General features: G+C 37.3%; 1 protein-coding gene across 3 annotated transcripts in view; it reads right to left on the bottom strand.

The window, feature by feature from the left end:
- The window catches only part of dacha (dachshund a), a 207,375-nt gene that overhangs the window by 102,536 nt on the left and 85,758 nt on the right, over positions 1-19,081 (bottom strand). For all 3 annotated transcript variants that reach the window (XM_079835375.1, XM_079835374.1, XM_079835376.1), the window contains exon 2: positions 6,291-6,406. In XM_079835375.1, the coding sequence (XP_079691501.1) occupies positions 6,291-6,406 (116 nt within the window). The remainder of the gene's footprint in view (positions 1-6,290; positions 6,407-19,081) is intronic.

Below are 19,081 nucleotides of genomic sequence, written 5' to 3'. Positions count from 1 at the left end.
TGAATAAAAAAAAAAAAAGTTAGCTCAGTTGTTAAGTATACATTTAAATTATAGTTATCAACTGTAAGATATACCAAAATATTTTCCATAATGCCTGAAACATTATCATTGTGTTACAATTTTGTCCATTTTGGTAACCAAATTTGTTCAGTTTTCAGCCTCAAATTAATTTCTGATTGATAAAATCAGTCATTTTTCTTTATCTTTTAATAACTTTTAAATTAGAAAGATGCCACATTACAGTAAAATGGGTTGTGAATGGTCACCATCCAATCGACATTTCAAATCAAGTTCTGTCCTATATATTTTTCTAGTAATACCTTTTATCTTAGAATCATGCCACATTACGGAAGTAAATGGGTTGCGAACTGCAAATTCACCTTGACCTTTAGTCCGACCAGTTGACTACACGTTAGATTAGGGTCCAATTCTCATTATTAACTAACTATTAACTATGATTTTTGCCTTAATAAACTCCTAACTACTGCTTATTAAAAGTTATTAGTTATTAATGGGTAGGGATAAGGTAGGTATGTAGAATATGATCATGCAGAACAAGGCATTAATATGTGTGTTATAAGTACTAATAAACAGCCAATATCCTAGTAATACGCATGCTAATAAGCAAGTACACTCTAAAAAAATGGTGCTATATAGTACTAAAAGTGGTTGTTTGGATCGTAATCATAGGGGAACCACTTTAAGTGCTGTATAGCACCAAATCTTGGTGCTTCAGTGGTTCTTCAGCGGTTCTCTCACCGGTTATTTGGGATGACTGAGGTGCTATATAGCACCGCTTCCATACACAGAACCTGTTAAGATATATACTATATAGCACCAAAAGTGGTTCCCCTATGATTACGAGCCAAGAACCACTTTTAGTGCCATATAGCACCATTTTTTTAGAGCGTAGTTAATAGTGAGAATTGGACCCTAAACTAAAGTGTTACCAAACATTTGCGTCTTATTTCTTTTTCTTTTAAAACCTTTTAACATACTTTTTACTGACAAAAGTAAAACGGGTTGCAAATGCCTATTCAGATTCACTTTTAGTCGGTCCAGTCGGCTACTTTTCATCAAAAAACTCCTTGACTAGTCAACAACGTAACAACGTACGACAGCAAGACTCTGGGTGCTCGAAAAAGAAGATGTCTTGTGCGTGCGAGAGTGCTTACAGGTGCATGACGGAGCCAGCGGCAGTCTTAAATACTCCTGCACTGAGTGTGCTGTGTGTTTCTGCACATGTGTGTGAGTGAGTTTAGGGAGGGGGGCAACAGAAGGGGGGATAAACAGATGGAGAAACTGCTCCCCAAAGGGACATGTCATTCATCAAAGTCACCAGCTAGGCCTGCAATTGTTTTCACCCACAGAGAAAGAGAGCGAGTCAGTGTGTGCGTGTGTGTGTGTGTGTGTGTGTGTGTGTCTGTGTATGTGTGTGTGTCTGTAGACAGGTTTGTGTAAGAGACGCTTTCTACAAGTGTGTATGTATGAGATCGAAGGCCGGGGACGTGTGTGTGGGAATGTGTGAGTTTGAGAGAGAGTGTTCAAGTGTCCTTTCGCTGACATTTCGTATCAGTGCCGCCCATCAGTTATCTGTTATCAGCGGTGGGCCCAGACTCGAACCCAAAACAGGCGGTGAGCTGGGAAGTCGGTGAAAGTCAAACTACCCGTGCGTACGGTCAACTATATAAGGATTACTAGATATTTTTGGTAACACTTTACAATAGGGTTTCATTTGTTAACATTAGCTAAGTACACTAGTTAGTAAATATGAATGAACACTAAACAACACTTTTTTTTCTTTTCTTTTTTACTAAACAATACTTTTGTATTATGCTATGCATTTTTATTAACCAACATGAACAAAGATTAATAAATGCTGTAAAAAATATATGGCTCATTTTCAGTTCATGTTAGCTAATGCATTAATGTAAAGGACCTTATTGGTAAGTGTTACAGATTTGTTTAATAGATTTTATGAAAAAATATCAAACTGGTTGTCAGGGAGTTGCTAGGGTGTGGCTTAATGGTCTACTCTAAATGAAAAGGACCTTGTTGTAAAGTGTTACAGATTTTTTTTTGTTATAGATTTTCTGAAACACTTTATATTAGGTGGCCTTAACTACTATGTACTTATTTTTTTATGTAAGTACAATGTACTTATTGTGTTCATATTGTATTGCTGTCCACTTTTGCTGATATTGAGGTGGGATACGGGTAAAGTTAGGGACAGATTTGGATGTATGGGTAAGTTTAAGGGTAAGATGTAAGGTGTAAGGGAAGTGTCAAAATTGTAATTATAAATTACAATTAATTATAGATGTAATTACATGCAGGGAATTTTTAAAATGTAAGTACAATGTAAAAACATGTATGTACACAATAAGTGCATTGTATCAAATTGTTAATTTATAATGATAGTACATAGTAGTATAGGCCACCTAATATAAAGTGGGTCCAAAAAATCTCTAACTGGTTGCCAGGGCGTTGCTAGGGTGTGGCTTATTGGTCCAAATGAAAGTGAAAAGGAATAATTTTTAGTTAAAAAAAAGATAAGTACACTCGACAGCAATTGTTTCATATTGGTAATTACCAAAAAAATATTTTCAGCTTGTCTCTCTTTCAGTGACGCAATCTGTGACTGACCAATCTGTTCAAATTCTCACTATTTCTATTTCTTCTATTTTACTTTTCTGAGTAAACTTATATTCAATTTTATTTCAGCTGCAATTCAACTTTAATCACCCGAATAACTTTACAGCCCAAATAATAGCCTAGAAGAATCAATTTAAATGTTTTTATACATTATAACCTGCACATTTCTGTTTTTAAATAATCAAACATTTGGCCCCATTTTAAGTGCTTCACTGTAATCTCAATTTTTGCTTTAAAAAACAAAAACAAAGGACAAGTTGAAAACTTAACTGGTCTTAACTCTTAAAGCCTGAATAAGTCTCTTAATCTGATATTCCAGAGAATGCAGATATGGCTCGGTCCCTCCTTCATTGCAAGTCTATGGGATTTTCATGTAAATTGATTGCTTGGAAAAGTAATAGCATAATTCTTCTCAATAAGCTGCACAGTTTTAGGCCTCATTCATGTCTGAAGCATTAACACAAGTTATTCTAATGTCTTGTACATACGAGTTTGTTGTATATCAGCTCTCGTTCTCTCTTTTTCCTCTGCTCAAGTGCCACAGGCTTATAATGTTTCTGTCAACAGCAATCCAGGAAACCAAATGCAAAAACAAACCCCACAACAACACCTGGTTTACTAGCACCCCCCTCCTGCCTTCAGACACTTCGTCTTGACTGGAAACACAGCGGAGGGCTTCGAGAGAACAGAAAAACGCTTCATTTCTCCAGAGACGTCTTTTTCTGGCTGTTTTTCTCTCTCTGAGGATGAAGGTGAGCAGTGATATCCTTTGCTGAGTGCCGTATCAGCTGAGCCGCCACTTTGTTCTGCCTAATTATGGCGTTAGTAGGAAATAACAGCACAAATTGCTGCTAATAATTAAATGACAAGTCTGATCAGAATCTGCAGATGTGCTAGTAACACGCTAGAAAGTGACGATGCCACAAATGTATTACTAAAAACTAATGTGATGAACTGATGTATGGTCACACATTCAAAATAGATTAGAAAAAAAAAGTACTAAGAGATATAGACAACTCATAATGAATGAGATAGTATATGATAGCTATTTTATATATATATATGTATATATGTGTATATGTATATATGTATGTACAGTATATATTATTAGAATTATGGCAAACATAGTAATTTAATGTTATGATATAATTAATTCATTATAAATACACACTTGTACAATTACTGACTGTAATAAGGACAACTGTAATTAGAATCCATACTAGATTAATATTACAACCAATACTAATTACATTCATTTTTACTGTAATTTGCTGTGAAAGATCACAAATTTAGTCGTCTTTGATAACGAGGGCCCATTTAACAAGTTAATATTTTCAGCAGTTATATACTTCATCTCAATGTAATGGCGTTACATATTCAAAATAAAACTACTACATAAAAGGTTTATAGGAATTGTAAAATGTTTAAGCAGCTTGACTCACTTTAACTGTGTTTTCTAATGGTATTGGATTATGCACGAGTAAAAGAAGAAATGAAAGTGGAAAGGAGTGATGGTTTGCTGTAAATAATCAGTTCAGCTACTCGAGTTTCACAGTATGTTGATACTATTGTCATGGAGAATAGGAGAAGATATCCTGACATACATGTGCAGGACAGTTCCTGTATGGATTCATGCACGGAACTACATCAGGAAGACCTGAGGGATTTGCTACACAACCGGATGGAGTCCAAAATAAAATCTTCGGTTCATTTAACAGATTTAAAAAGGTAAATGATACCAGTAACTATACCATCTGAGTTACACAACTAGTCGATTGTTTGGATTCATTAAGATTTATTTGATCAAATACAGTAATATTATGAAATATTATCACAATTTAAAATAACTTTTCTATTTTTAATTAAATAAATATATAACATGTAATGTATTCCTGTGATCAAAGCAGAATTTTCAGCACCATTACTCGTCACATGACCCTTCAGAAATCATTCTAATATGCTGATTTGATGCTCAAAAAACATTTCTGATTATTATCAATGATGAAAACAGTTTTGCTGCTTAATATTTTTGTGGAAACTCTTATACTCTACCATTAAAAATATGAACAAAAAAAAAACTTGTTCAGCAAGGATGCCTCAAATTGATCAAATAGTATTATAATGTTACCAAAGATTACCATTTCATATAAATGCTGCTCTTTTAAACTTTTGATTTATCAAAGAATCCTAAAAAAAAATCCATCATGGTTTCTACAAAAATATTGAGCAGCACAACAGTTTTCAACATTGATAATAATAATAAAAAGTTTCTTGAGCAGCAAATCAGCATATTAGTGATTTCTGAAGGATCATGTCGAAATTCAGCTTTGCATCACAGGAATAAATTACTCTTTAAAATATATTAAAACAGAAAACAGTTATTTTAAATTGTAATAATATCTTACAATATTACTGTTTTTACTGTTTTTTTAATCAAATAAATGCAGTCTTGGTGAGCACAAGAGACTTTTTTTATTTATTTAAAACATCTTAATTATTCAAAACTTTTGACCGGTAGTGTTATGATTATTATTCGAATTAGAAATGTGACAGTAAATCCATCTTTGCTTAATTCAGTAACTAAATAAATAAATAAATGAATGAATTATAATAATATCTAGGAATAAGTAATAAATGGACACACACATACTTTGTTTTATGATTTTTCAGGTTGCGCAAGAATGGTTTTATGTATAATTACACAAAAAATGTTGTTCACATATCATGAATGAGGCCCATAATGTGAATGTCCCTATTAACTCACGTCGCTTTCAAATCGCATCATATCCTGCAAAGTCAGATGTTTGTTGGCGTTGGGGACGGCAAGATGAGCAGAGGGATTGAGAGAAATGTGGACGCACATTTTAAAGAGCTCCTTCAACCCCCACCCCCCCCGGAGCGGCCGGCAGAAATAACAACAGAGTCATCTAAAATCAATCAGCGGGGCCGGCTAACGGACTGCTCCGGCTACTCTGCGCTGCACAGATCGATACATGCGCTGGCCATTGTGAGAGCTAAATTGCCACTACCATCAGCAATTTAGAGATCTGAAGCTAAAAGGCAAGGAGAGGAACAACGGAGCACGAGAGCGGACATAACGTTAACCGAGACGCACATGCGGTTTTAGTCGTAAATATAAATACACAAACAAACACGAAGGTGAGGCCCAGTGGTGTGGGATTTGGTCTAAAAGCGATCAAACAATACCTCTGAAACGGATTGTATTCCAAAGGAAGGAAAGATGAAAGAGGGATGACGAGAGAGAAAGCAAATGCGTGCACAGGAAAAAAGCAAAGAGGCTACAGAAATCCAATAGTTTAACCTCTGTTTGAGACGCAGTGGTGGCCAGTGAAGGACAGAGGGGGGAAATCAATACGAGCTGATTTGCAGAAGGTGGAAGAGTGGGTGGAGGAGGAGGAGGAGGAGAGAAAAGGAGAGCCAGAGAGATGGGAAAAGAGACAGACAGCACAGATAAAAATAAAAATGAAATCCAGATTACACAGAAGAAGAAAAAAAAACTTTCCTATACGTAGTGTTTTACACACTGGTGTCCGTCTGAGCGTGTCGTTCATTGACGGGTGAGGGCTGGTATTTTTAGGTCTTCCAGGTGGGTGAGCGAGAGAGGGGGGTCTTACCTGTCGGGGAGAGCAGACCCGGAGAGAGCAGCCCGTGAACGCTGTGAGGAAGCAGACGAGAGCTGTCCTGCATCGCCACGCCGAGAGAACGCTTGGGAGGACGACCAGGCCGAGAACTGGAGAGAGAAAAACAGACAACAGGGGTTTTATTGACATGAAACACACTGTAAAAGAAGATTTTTTTTTGAAGTAGTAAATAAAACAAAAATTACATGAGTATGTTATGCAAGAAAATACTATTTCAGACATTCTACCTCAAAATGTCACATTTAATTCAATGTATTTGCAATTTTTTGTGTAATTTTTCAGTTTTTTTCAGTGTACATTTGCATAAATTTTTGCTTTAACATGTAACAAGGTAACATGACTGTATAATGTGTTTTGAGTGGTGAACACCAAATATAAGCTACTTTGGGGTCAATGACATGGCCCTTTTTTTCTTTCCAAAAATACATTTAAAAAAAGGAATTCATACATAAAATATCTTGAATACATGATAATATATGATACAATCACTCACAAAACATAAGCATGTTTTTAATTAAAGGTCCTGTTCTTCGTGATCCCATTGTTCAAACTTTAGTTAGTGTGTAATGTTGCTGTTAGAGCATATATAATACCTGTAAAATTATAAAGCTCAAAGTTCAATGCCAAGCGAGATATTTTATTTAACAGAAGTTCCCTTTCAAAGCCTACAGCGAATGGCTGGTTGGGACTACAACTCTGTACATCCTGCTTTAATTACGTCAGTAGAGCAGTTTGTCGACTAACCTCCGCCCACAAGAGTACGCGAAAAAGGGGGCGTGGTCTTGTTGCTCCCGCGTGGATAAGAGGAAGTGTTGCGTTCGGTTGCGTTTGTATAGTTTGTTTGTCGCCATGTCGTCGAGACGCTGTTATTTTCATCCCGGAGTCAAGTCACCTTTGTTTGGCTTTCCCAGGGACGCTGTACTTAGAGATCATTGAGCGCACGCATCCCCGTTATGGTAAGAGGCGTGACCTTTCCGGTAACGTGCGCTCTGCGTGCCCTAAGCTGCTGTCGAATCACAACACGGGAACCGCTGGCACAATCAGAACTCGTTACGTGTTTCTGAAGGAGGGACTTCATAGAACAGGGAAATCTTTCAAGCCGTTTTGAGGACAGTGAAAACAGCAGTATACAGATAAGTAAATTGTGTGAAAAATACTGTGTTTTTTTACACGCGAAACATGAACACATGTTATATTGCACACTGTAAACACAATCAAAGCTTCAAAAAAACACAAAAAACGGGACCTTTAATTTTTCATTTTTATTAATTGATATCTTAATGAGGACAAAAGCCTCATTAAAATAAATTAATTATTGATATGAATTGGTATAATTGTTTATTAGTATGGGAAAAAACAACATATAAAATCATTCTTAAAAAAATTGTCTTAGTCGTATTATTTAAAAACAAAAAAGTCATCTAGTACAACTATAGACTGTATAAAACAATGGACATAGTGTCCGTGACGTCACCCATAGGTTTCTGAAGAGCATTTGTGAAGCCCAAAGTTGCCGTTGTCAGCCATCACCATCTTGGCAGCGTGTCACGGCTTTCATAACTGAAAATGGGCAAAGAGGCGGGACGTGGGTGGAGCAGACAAACGGCTAGTAGTGACAGCAGAATCCATCTGTCACTCAAGTGACCAAACATATTTTCTGCTGTAAAATTGTGCATTTTAACATGGGGGCTCTATGGGATTGACTCCGTTTTGGAGACTGTCTCTAGCGGCCAATCGATGAATTGCAGTTTAAGTCACTTCCGTATTGGCTTAAAGGGTTTTTTCAGCGCTGGGAAGATGAATGTGTATTTAAACTGGGTCATTTATGTTGTAGAAATGTGAAATTATTTTTGAATTTGGTGCCTTCTAGACTGAGAAAAGACAGAAAATGTATTTTTGTCTCATGTGGATGAAAGACAACAACTCCCAGAATGCACTTGCTTCGCTGCCCTACGAGGCCACTCCCTCTCTTGAAGTTCACCGTCGTTTTGAACTTCATAATAATACACTAATTTAATTCAGTTAGAGAATAAACACTACAATTAAAAACTGAACGTGTCTTTTCAATAAAGTGTGAGTGAGCCGAACGAAAGTAACGGGACAAACGCAGCAGGAGGTTAATAACGTTATTTTATCGTTCTTTTAATATTTTAATTTGGCAGTGACCAATCATGAATTGAGTAGTACAGCATGTTGACGGATCAAGTGTGAGTGAAATGCCCGCGCAGCAGTCATCTATGAATCTACCGGTAATACAAGTCAATGTAGAGCGCGCATTTTCATGCCTCAAGTACGTTTCTTTCCCCGCTGAGGTCTACAATGAAAGCGCAGGTATTGGAGGACATTCTTTTCGTACGTTTAAATAAGCAGTACGGACTTTAAGCTCAAATAGACTGATTTAGGCTAGTTTATGGATTCCGTTTAAGCCTATCCAAGTAGGTTAGTAGCATCTATCAAACATTTTTCCTATAGTCTTTCAGATTGCCAATACAGGACAGGTCAATGTTTTCTATATAGACGGTTGATGCTTCGTATCAAATGGTATGTTATATTGCATTAAATGATCGAGCTTTATTAGCTGACTGAATTTGATTATGTGATGCAAGGACGTGTTGCGCAGTGTTTGCTTTGAAATTAGCAGTTGACGGTGCATTAAAAGAGCAATGGTTATCCAGTTTATTTATTCTTTATTCATGCAATTTTTAAAACAAGTCGTGTTGAAAAAAAGTTATGTACAAAGAATGTTATCACTCTTCTGAAAAGAATTAGGCATAAGAGGGCCACTTTCGATTGTCTAACGCTCCATTAAAACAGGTCCGCTGTTTATGCTTTGTAATTAATGCATGCATTTCTGTTGTGGTTTTAAAAATGTTATGAAATAAATATTCAAGTCTAATTACCATGCGTATTATTATTATTGAGTGAAAAATAAGTCTATTTATACATATTTGTATAGGCTAAATTAAAATAACGTTATTAACCGGTATTTTTTCAAATCAAACCGTTTTCGGAACAGTAATGTTTATTGAGGAACGCAAAAACGGAAACGCTATAATATAGATTCTGCTCGGAGTGAACCGATTTATATTTTTTTCCGTTTTTAAGCCCTGTGTGGAACTAGCTCCTTCTACTGGCTGTAGTTTTTAGCCTCTGGCCAAAAAATCCTCAGATGACGCAAAATGACGATTTTTTTCCAGAAATAAAATGCATAATTCTCTCGTCTCAGGGGGATATGAGGGGGAAAAGTACCATAATTTGAATATACTACCAGGTTTCTACTGATACAAAGCTTAATGCTAAATTGCTTAAGTAACCCTTTAAAGAGAGAGCTTGGATAGAACATAATAATCTGACTTTATGACATGGTAAAGTTAATTCTGGTTGTAAAATGACATTAACCCTCTGGGGTCTGAGGTGTTTCCTGGGACCTGGAGGTGTTTTGACTAGGGATGCACCGGAATGAAAATTCTTGGCCGAAACCGAAAACCGAAAAAGAGGAAACCAAAACCGAAAACCGAAACATTTTTCTTAGCCTAGAATTTTGTTGCAACAATGTGAAAATTATCCTGCCCACTCGTTCACAAAAAACAATATCTTTACCTGTTCTGACAAAAAACAACTTTTACCCTGAAAAAAAAGCACTGTTTTAAAACATATTTGAAAATAATAATTGAGATCACTCATGTATTCAAGGTGTCGGAGAAATTTGTAATGTTTTTGGGGGGTTTTATTCACTTGATGGTTACACCACATGACATTCTCTAAAGACATTAAATTAAAACTGTTCTTGAAATGTAGTTTTCAAAACTGCATTGAACCAATATGAATACAAAGAGTACATTTCTAAGAAACAGACACATAATCTTGACGTTATCACGTTATCTTTATCGTGGAAACTTTTATATTTCAATGAGCCTTATAATAAAGTGATTTTATGGAAAATTCAGTCTCGTCAGACAAAACAATGAAAAGGTAAGTTCTTTCAGAGCAGAATCAAGTTCCTACATTTTACACACACACACGCACATCAAACCAAAAACATACGGTTATACATCATCCTCTGTCATGATAGATACATGAACAAGCACAGTCTTAGAAACACGTGCCACTAACGTACAACACGCTAGACAAATTATTCAACACAAAACACAAACACACACACACTTATCTCTCACACTTCATTGTGAGAAGGGCTATCAAAGAGACAGGTACATGACAGTTCGAACCCTGCGCAAGGGTGCTGGCAGAGCAAAATAAGCCAGAAAAGCAAAATGCTAATTCAACTGCTGCATATCATTGGATCAGGTCCAAGAACATCAAGCAGCAAGTGTTTTTCACCATTCTATTAATACTGCAGCGCTAACAAACACAAACCAGAGCAGAATCACCACTAAACTGATCAGAGCAAAGCAAAGAGGAAGGACACAGCAATGAGCAACTTGTTCTTAATAGAAGTCATTCGTGGCCGCATACAATGTGTGCACATATACAGACCTCAGCCAAAGTAGACAGAAGATTTAAAGTCGACACAAAACGGCATTTGCCACCAAGTTTGCCATTGATTGTGGAGAACAACTGCTCTACTGAAACATCACAGGCACCAACTTTTAATGACGTTTTTTTGGATCCCAATATTTTCTTTTATTTTTGTACATTAATGTTAGCATTAACATAAAATCGGTTCAATGTCGTACTTCGTTGTAAAACTTCTGTAAAAACAGCTGTAAAACATATTGGCGAAACTAGGGGGTTTTAAACTGTGGGTCTGCGGAAAATTTCAGAGAATAGAAAAAGTATAGACCCTTTTCACATTTCCGGGTTTCTCAGAGCGGAAGTCGTCAGTCGTCATGTTGGGTTAACTTTTATAGCGGTGAATGAGAGAATACTTTAAATATATTTTTTGTGTGCCCATTTGCTCATATAGCAAAAGAAAAACTCCACAATAGTGATTTCACAACTTTCAGAAAGAGGGAAAAAAATAGTGAGATTGATAACGGCAGTGAAAGAAAGAAAGATATTAATTATTACCATCACTCCCATAGACACTGTATTAGAAACACCCTCACAGCAGCGGTAACTTGTTTTTTGTAATTTGATGCAAAAGTAATAAAATACAAAGTATTAGTGTTATAAATGTACATACATTTACAAAAAATGAAAATACAAAACTGCTGGATTTACGATATTGACGACCGTTAAAATGCATTATCACAGTCTGTGAAAAGGGTCTATTGGGGAAGCTGCATTGCACCAATGATTGTTAACATTTTCAAAAGTACTATACAGATACCTTTAAATTATTAATAATTCATTATTTTCCTTTAACAGTAATATTTTTGACATAACGTTATCATTAAAGGCAAAGGGTTCGATTTTCTTTTTTTATGTTAAAATACAATCTCTAGTGTTGTAGTCAAGACCACCTAAACCGAGACCAAGTCGAGACCAAGACCAGTGTGTGCCGAGACCAAGTCAAGACCAGGACAGGGCGAGACTGAGTCAAGACCAAGACCAGACCAGCACTCCTTAAATTCATCTAAAAGATCCATATCTACTCTCTGAGAAATTACTTATATTTAAAAAGACACTGTAACACTGTTACCAATCAAATCACTAACAATAAAATTCATGGCACAGAAGTTGCATCTGAATTGGTACAATTACACCTGCATAAATAATGTTCAGATTAATTTAACATTAAAACATTAACATTATTGAACAGTCACGGAATCCTTTGTTCAACCGATTTGTTCAAAGCAGCTGATTCATTTAATAACAAAACGTTGCAGAATTAGCAAAAACACAGTTTAAAATTTGTCATTTAATATTAACTTCTTGTTTATTGAACATTTGTATAACTACAGCTCTCTTACTCTTGTGATATTGCTTAATTATACTCTATGTTATATAAATAAACTAAATATCAGAATTTTGTGGTCATTTATATTAATTTTGGGCATTTTTGAGACAATGCTGCATTGATTTTGAACCCGGCAGCACAGCAACACAAGAAATCACATTATAAAAAAGATATTGATTGTATTTTAAGCTGTAAGTTTTACATCAAATCACATTAATGATGTTGAATCAGACAATGCACTGGCAATTTAGTGATATCCTTGCAGTTTTGGTCTTGAGATAAATTCCGAGTCCTCTAAGTCCGAGACCAAGACAAGACCGAGGAGAAATGCAGTCGAAATGCAGTCGAAGACCGAGACAAGACCAAGACCATCAAAAAATGGTCTTAAGACCGGTCTCGAGTACTACAACACTAACAATCTCTCAACCCAGTTTATCTTTCATTAATGGCATTCATGGGTTAATTTTCCCCAAAACAAGTCTAAACATTGAGCATCCTAGGCACCATCAAAACAATCTCTTTCCAGCTCAACCAATAGCGTGAGTTTGGGTGTGGCTACTGTACCAGGCGGAGTCAAAGGGTGTTCAGCCGCTGTGGGACCATGACTGACGCGTTACACCAAAGTCCATTTCAAGGAAATTCTATTCACTCAGCGGCCAAATTTGCAACGCCAGCTATTTCGGGCACCCAAGACCAAATTTCTACTTGAATGGGGGATCCTGAAATCTCAAAAACTGCTTTCCCAACACAACTTAATTAACATTTCAAATCAGCAACAAAATCTCACATGAATTGCCCCACAAGTGTTGTTTCTTATGCTCAAATAGTGTTGTTTTTTTTCAGGCTAGACCAGCCAAAGCGCATGTGCAGTACTAAGCAAGAGTCTCACAGCACTGACTGTTTCTATAGACCTTATGTAGTCCCGCCCCTTTTCAGCACTGCGCTCATTGTGTTCAGTCTTCCGGTTTGTGTTTGCACACCATGAAGGTAAGCTCGGAAGTAACGGATTTCTGAATGAACCGCTTGTTTTAAAAATCTTCCCGGTCTACTGACTTTTATGACATCCGCTTCAAACATTACAATGCTCATGATAACTTTTGTTAACTCTACAATAAGTAAATCCAATTCACCAGCTAATTACTCTTCGACAGCGATATAATAGAAATATACAGAGCTACCGCAAAAAAAAAAGAAGTTCAAACACAAAATTCTAAAGATGTCTGTGCGCTTGTTTCTCTGGCACATAAAGACTATAGCAACCAGAGCTTCTAATGGCAGCTGCAGTGATGCGATGACTATCAATCAGCGATTGGCTCTTTCATTTAGAAGGCGGGACTTATTCTAGCATATTGCGCGTTGCACTAGGGATGCGCGGTATACCGGTACTGGAAAAATACCGGTATATATTTTATTTCAAACGGTACGATATCATGATTTTGCTCATTTCGGTATATGCTGCTGTTCCGAAGTACACCGCTAGGTGGCAGCGCGCTACCCAAACTGACGTGAAACCGGCAAATGTGGCAACAGAACAAGATGAATACAGCAGTTGAATCTCACTCAACACGCACAAAACACATTAATAAAGAGAGTAGACGTGAAACTTGGAATTACTTTGCTTATAAAACTGCTGAAGAACCATCAAACCTTGCCAAGCATCGGTCACTTAATTCCTGACTTGTAAGACATTATGAGATCGACAGGTGAGTGCATAATTCTAACGATCTAATTTAGACATTTTTCTTTTAACACTGATTAACGCACATACATAAGATCGTATCGTTTAAATATTATGAAATCTCCAGCGTTCGTTTCAACCAGTGACGTTACTTTAGACCTAATATTTGCACGCATACTTGCACTATTTACATCCGCGACAGACATACCCAACTCTGTTTATGTGACTACTCACTAAAGATTGACATTTTTGACATAATTTTGTGTGTATTTGACTGAGGAAAAACAATTTAATTTGGAATGCGCGAGCTCTTTAGGCTTGTGTGTGTGTGTGTGTGTGTTTGTTGTTGGCATGAGCGCAAAGAAAGCTCTCTCTCAAAGAGCTCTCATCCCATATGTATTACGAAATGCTATAAAATCGCTTGCATGTTCAAATTGGCGAGGTTTAAAAAGACGTGCGCAGTGATTTCCGTCAGCTGTCCCGAAACGGAAGCGAAAGTGTTGAATCTGAGCGTGCAGACTGCTTTTATAGTCCATGCATGATGTCTTTTGAAGCCAGAAGCAATTTGCTCATTTTGATAGAATGGAGACGCGCAGTAATGCTGAAATTACTTACAAAAAAGTTTCCAAATGACTGATTAATGTGATAATCTTTGTTGATTAATTTAATAATAAACATTTGCGGTAATTTCCCGCTTCATAAACCCAAAACTTGCGAGAGTGAGTAAAATTATGCGTAATACCCGCATCAAAATTCAGACCCTGTATGGTATCGATTTAATATCGGTACTTCGGTATTAGATTGTGGTACCGTACCGAAGCCAAAATTGTGGTATCGAGCCATCCCTACGTTGCACCATTCATATGTAATATGGGTAGCACTTTATTTTACAGTCCTGTTTCGCATGTACATACTATGTACTTATAATAGTTATTACAATAACTGGGTAGTAACTAGGTACTAACCATGAACCTACCCCTAAACCTAACCTTAACCCAGGTAGTTACCTTATATTACCCAGTACTTTCTTAGGTAAGTACACGTAAGTGCACATACTGTAAAATAAAGTGCAACCATAATATGAGCACATCGTCTTTTTTATATATATAGTCTAGACTAATAGCTATTGTTATGTGGGAAAAATCAGCTTCGATCACAGAAGTGCAAGCCAAATTTCACTTAATTTAAACAGGTCATGAACACGTCATGCGTATATTCCAGTTCATATTGTTTACTTTGACATGTCAGTGTAGACCACCTCAAACAGCTGTGGCACATCGTGAAAAAAGTGTGCACGGTGCAGGTTTACTGGATGGGTTGATTATTACTCAATTGCTTACTCATGACACAAAGCAGCACGGCTAAGTATACTGGACCTTTTATTGAAAGTAGCCAACTTTTACCTGTTGAAGCATTGCTTTACAAGCATCGGTAAGAGCTGTGTTTGTGATGTTTGAGTTGGGGGAAGTGTTTGCAAAACACCTAATGGTTAGAGAGTCAGACTGGTAACCCGAAGGTTGCGGGTTTGATTCTCAACACCGGCAGGAAATGACTGCGATCCCCTTGAGAAAGGCACCGAACCAACAATTGCTCCCCAGGCACCACCAGGCAAGTTCACTACTCACTGATCCTAATGTGTGTGCACTAACTTGGATGGGTTAAATACAGAGGACAAATTCCAAGTATGGGTTACCTTACTTAGCCTTCACATGTCACTTTCTCTTTTTTTTTGTCATCATATTTGGGGGTTATTTGGCATTAAGTTTTAACCCCTGTCCTAAACTTTACTTCCATCTCTCTCAGATTCTTCTTCAATCTAAAAGACCTTAGTAGTGCACTTAAGCATATTTTCAAGTACTTACATTTCAGACTTGAAGCAATACTGCATTTGAACAAGGCCAATAAACAGCATCTTTACTACAAGTCAAAAGGATCGATGGTAAACTTCAAAGTGACCCCTTCAGTGTCCAGTTTTGTCCATACGTCACCACATGGGCCTTCCTCCCTTTCCTACTCCAAGATATTTCAGTTTGACGCGCTGATCTGTTGACAAGCTTGTCAAGGTCTCTGGCAAATGGGAATCACTTTGGACCATCACATTACTAATCTAATTAAAAACTATGAACAGTGGAGCGTGGTGGAAAAGAGAGGCAATCAACATGAATCACTTTAGCTGTTGTAGTGCCTGTAAGTGGAGAGCAGTCGATGGAGTTAACTGTACTGTAAAAAAAAAAAAAAACATCAGCACAGTTTGCCAGACCACAATCCCTCTCCAGTGCAGATGAAATTAATGGAGTCTTTGATTCTGGGAGAGTTTGACAAACTACTTTTCAGTCTTGTTTTGTTTGACTTTTATCAGTGAAACATCCTTTTTATGCATGTGATTGTATGGACAGAGAAAATTGCGGGGGATCGAAATATGACGCAGGGTGGATTCGAACTGGTGTCTCTCACATGAACACCACGTAATGCTAATCACTAGGCCAAAGGTGAGAGAGAAACCTAATAAAGGTCGCAAATAACATTCACTATTTAAAAATCTCCGCAAAGGCCTGAATTTGTTTTAAAGTTGGTTTTTACATCATTCTGACAAAAGCCACGTTGGAAAACAATCAATTACCTCAGCGTTCCGATAACACGACTCCATTTCCTTTGAGGAAAGCAAATTAGAAAACATCATGGCGGGGCAGCAAATGATTCCGTGAGGTCAATGTGGTGCAGGAAGAAAAATCAGCTAAATGTCAAAAGATCTCGCCTCTGAAGACGCTCAGCTACTAACTTGAAATCGCACATCAGTGAAAAGAAAAGCAGACGTTTCCGGGTCGTGCTTAAAGCGAGGTGGAAAACCATTTCCTTTAAAGCTCTACGTCGACGTGTGTTGAAGAACAAGAAGCGTTCTTTCTTTCCTCATTTGGAGCATCTGACTCACTTGCTCCTTTTGAGCATTCCTAATCGAGGCGTGCCCGAAATACAAGATAAAAAAAAAAAGCCAACATGCTGGAGTCGTTAGAAGTCTGCAGTCAGGCGATTGTGCGTGAACAGGCACTTGACTCCCGCGGGACTCTTAAAGCTATTTTCTTATTTAGCTCCACTTTGACTGGGTATTGTTAGAGGCCGAGCAGTTCTTTCCTCGCTTGTGACAGGTGCTTCCCTTATATAAAACCCATCCTTTCATTTTCAAGAGCACTTTTGGAAAGGTACAGTCGTCATGTACTTGACACAATGTTCCAGATAAAGTACTGGAATTCTAATTGTATGGAAATATGTGACTTGGTATGTTTACTACAAACAAGGATAGAGTACTGACGTAGTGCTGCATCCAACAATTATTTAGGTCATCAAATTTTGGATAAAAAAGTATTGCATGATCTTACACTGATTGTGCCTAGTAGTAACATGATAACGTAAGGTCAAGCAAATGCTTTGAACGGCGCATAAAGATCATAAACTGTTCCCGATCAGCACATTTTTGACCATTTGAGAACCAAAAATTGGGGAATATATATATATATATTTTTTGTTATATATATATTTTTTTTTATATATATTTTTTTATATTTTTTAAATGTATTTATATATACATACACTCACCTAAAGGATTATTAGGAACACCATACTAATACTGTGTTTGACCCCCTTTCACCTTCAGAACTGCCTTAATTCTACGTGGCATTGAGTCAACAAGGTGCTGAAAGCATTCTTTAGAAATGTTGGCCCATATTGATAGGAAAGCATCTTGCAGTTGATGGAGATTTGTGGGATGCACATCCAGGGCACGAAGCTCCCGTTCCACCACATCCCAAAGATGCTCTATTGGGTTGAGATCTGGTGACTGTGGGGGCCATTTTAGTACAGTGAACTCATTGTCATGTTCAAGAAACCAATTTGAAATTATTTGAGCTTTGTGACATGGTGCATTATCCTGCTGGAAGTAGCCATCAGAGGATGGGTACATGGTGGTCATAAAGGGATGGACATGGTCAGAAACAATGCTCAGATAGGCCGTGGCATTTAAACGATGTCCAATTAGCACTAAAGGGCCTAAAGTTTGCCAAGAAAACATCCCCCACACCATTACACCACCACCACCAGCCTGCACAGTGGTAACAAGGCATGTTCTCATTCTGTTTATGCCAAATTCTGACTCTACCATCTGAAAGTCTCAACAGAAATCGAGACTCATCAGACCAGGCAACATTTTTCCAGTCTTCAACTGTCCAATTTTGTTGAGCTCGTGCAAATTGTAGCCTCTTTTTCCTATTTGTAGTGGAGATGAGTGGTACCTGGTGGGGTCTTCTGCTGTTGTAGCCCATCCGCCTCAAGGTTGTGCGTGTTGTGGCTTCACAAATGCTTTGCTGCATACCTCGGTTGTAGCGAGTGGTTATTTCAGTCAAAGTTGCTCTTCTATCAGCTTGAATCAGTCGGCCCATTCTCCTCTGACCTCTAGCATCAACAAGGCATTTTCGCCCACAGGACTGCCGCATACTGGATGTTTTTCCCTTTTCACACCATTCTTTGTAAACCCTTGAAATGGTTGTGTGTGAAAATCCCAGTAACTGAGCAGATTGTGAAATACTCAGACCGGCCTGTCTGGCACCAATAACCATGCCACGCTCAAAATTGCTTAAATCACCTTTCTTTCCCATTCTGACATTCAGTTTGGTGTTCAGGAGATGGTCTTGACCAGGACCACACCCCTAAATTAATTGAAGCAACTGCCATGTGATTGGTTGATTAGATAATTGCATTAATGAGAAATTGAACAGGTGTTCCTAATAATCCTTTTGGTGAGTGTATATATATATATATAATATATATATATATATATATATATATATATATATATATATATATATATATATATATATATATATATATATATATATATCAAATATAATGGCAGTGAATGGGACCCACGAGTTTGAAGCTCAAAAATGCGCACCCATCCATCATAAATGTACACCACACGTATCTATATCTTATCAAGAAAGTGTAACACCTCTCGCAGTTCAAACCGCTTACGTTTAGGATGTCATACGTCGCGCCAGTTACGCTTTTTCCGTAAGTTGAATATGGAAGGAGGTCTGGCTAGATATTTTACTTTATAAAGTTTTAAACATTTTCTTACAAAAACCCATCAATGCGCTTCAGAAGGCCTTTATGACGGCCCTGGAGCCGTGTGGATTACTTTTATAATGGATGGATGAATTTTTTTGAACTTCAAAT

The sequence above is a fragment of the Gobio gobio genome (assembly GCF_949357685.1).
Source record: "Gobio gobio genome assembly, chromosome: 14".
Classification (NCBI taxonomy): Eukaryota; Metazoa; Chordata; class Actinopteri; order Cypriniformes; family Gobionidae; genus Gobio; species Gobio gobio.
This window is presented reverse-complemented; position numbering and strand designations above follow the sequence as displayed.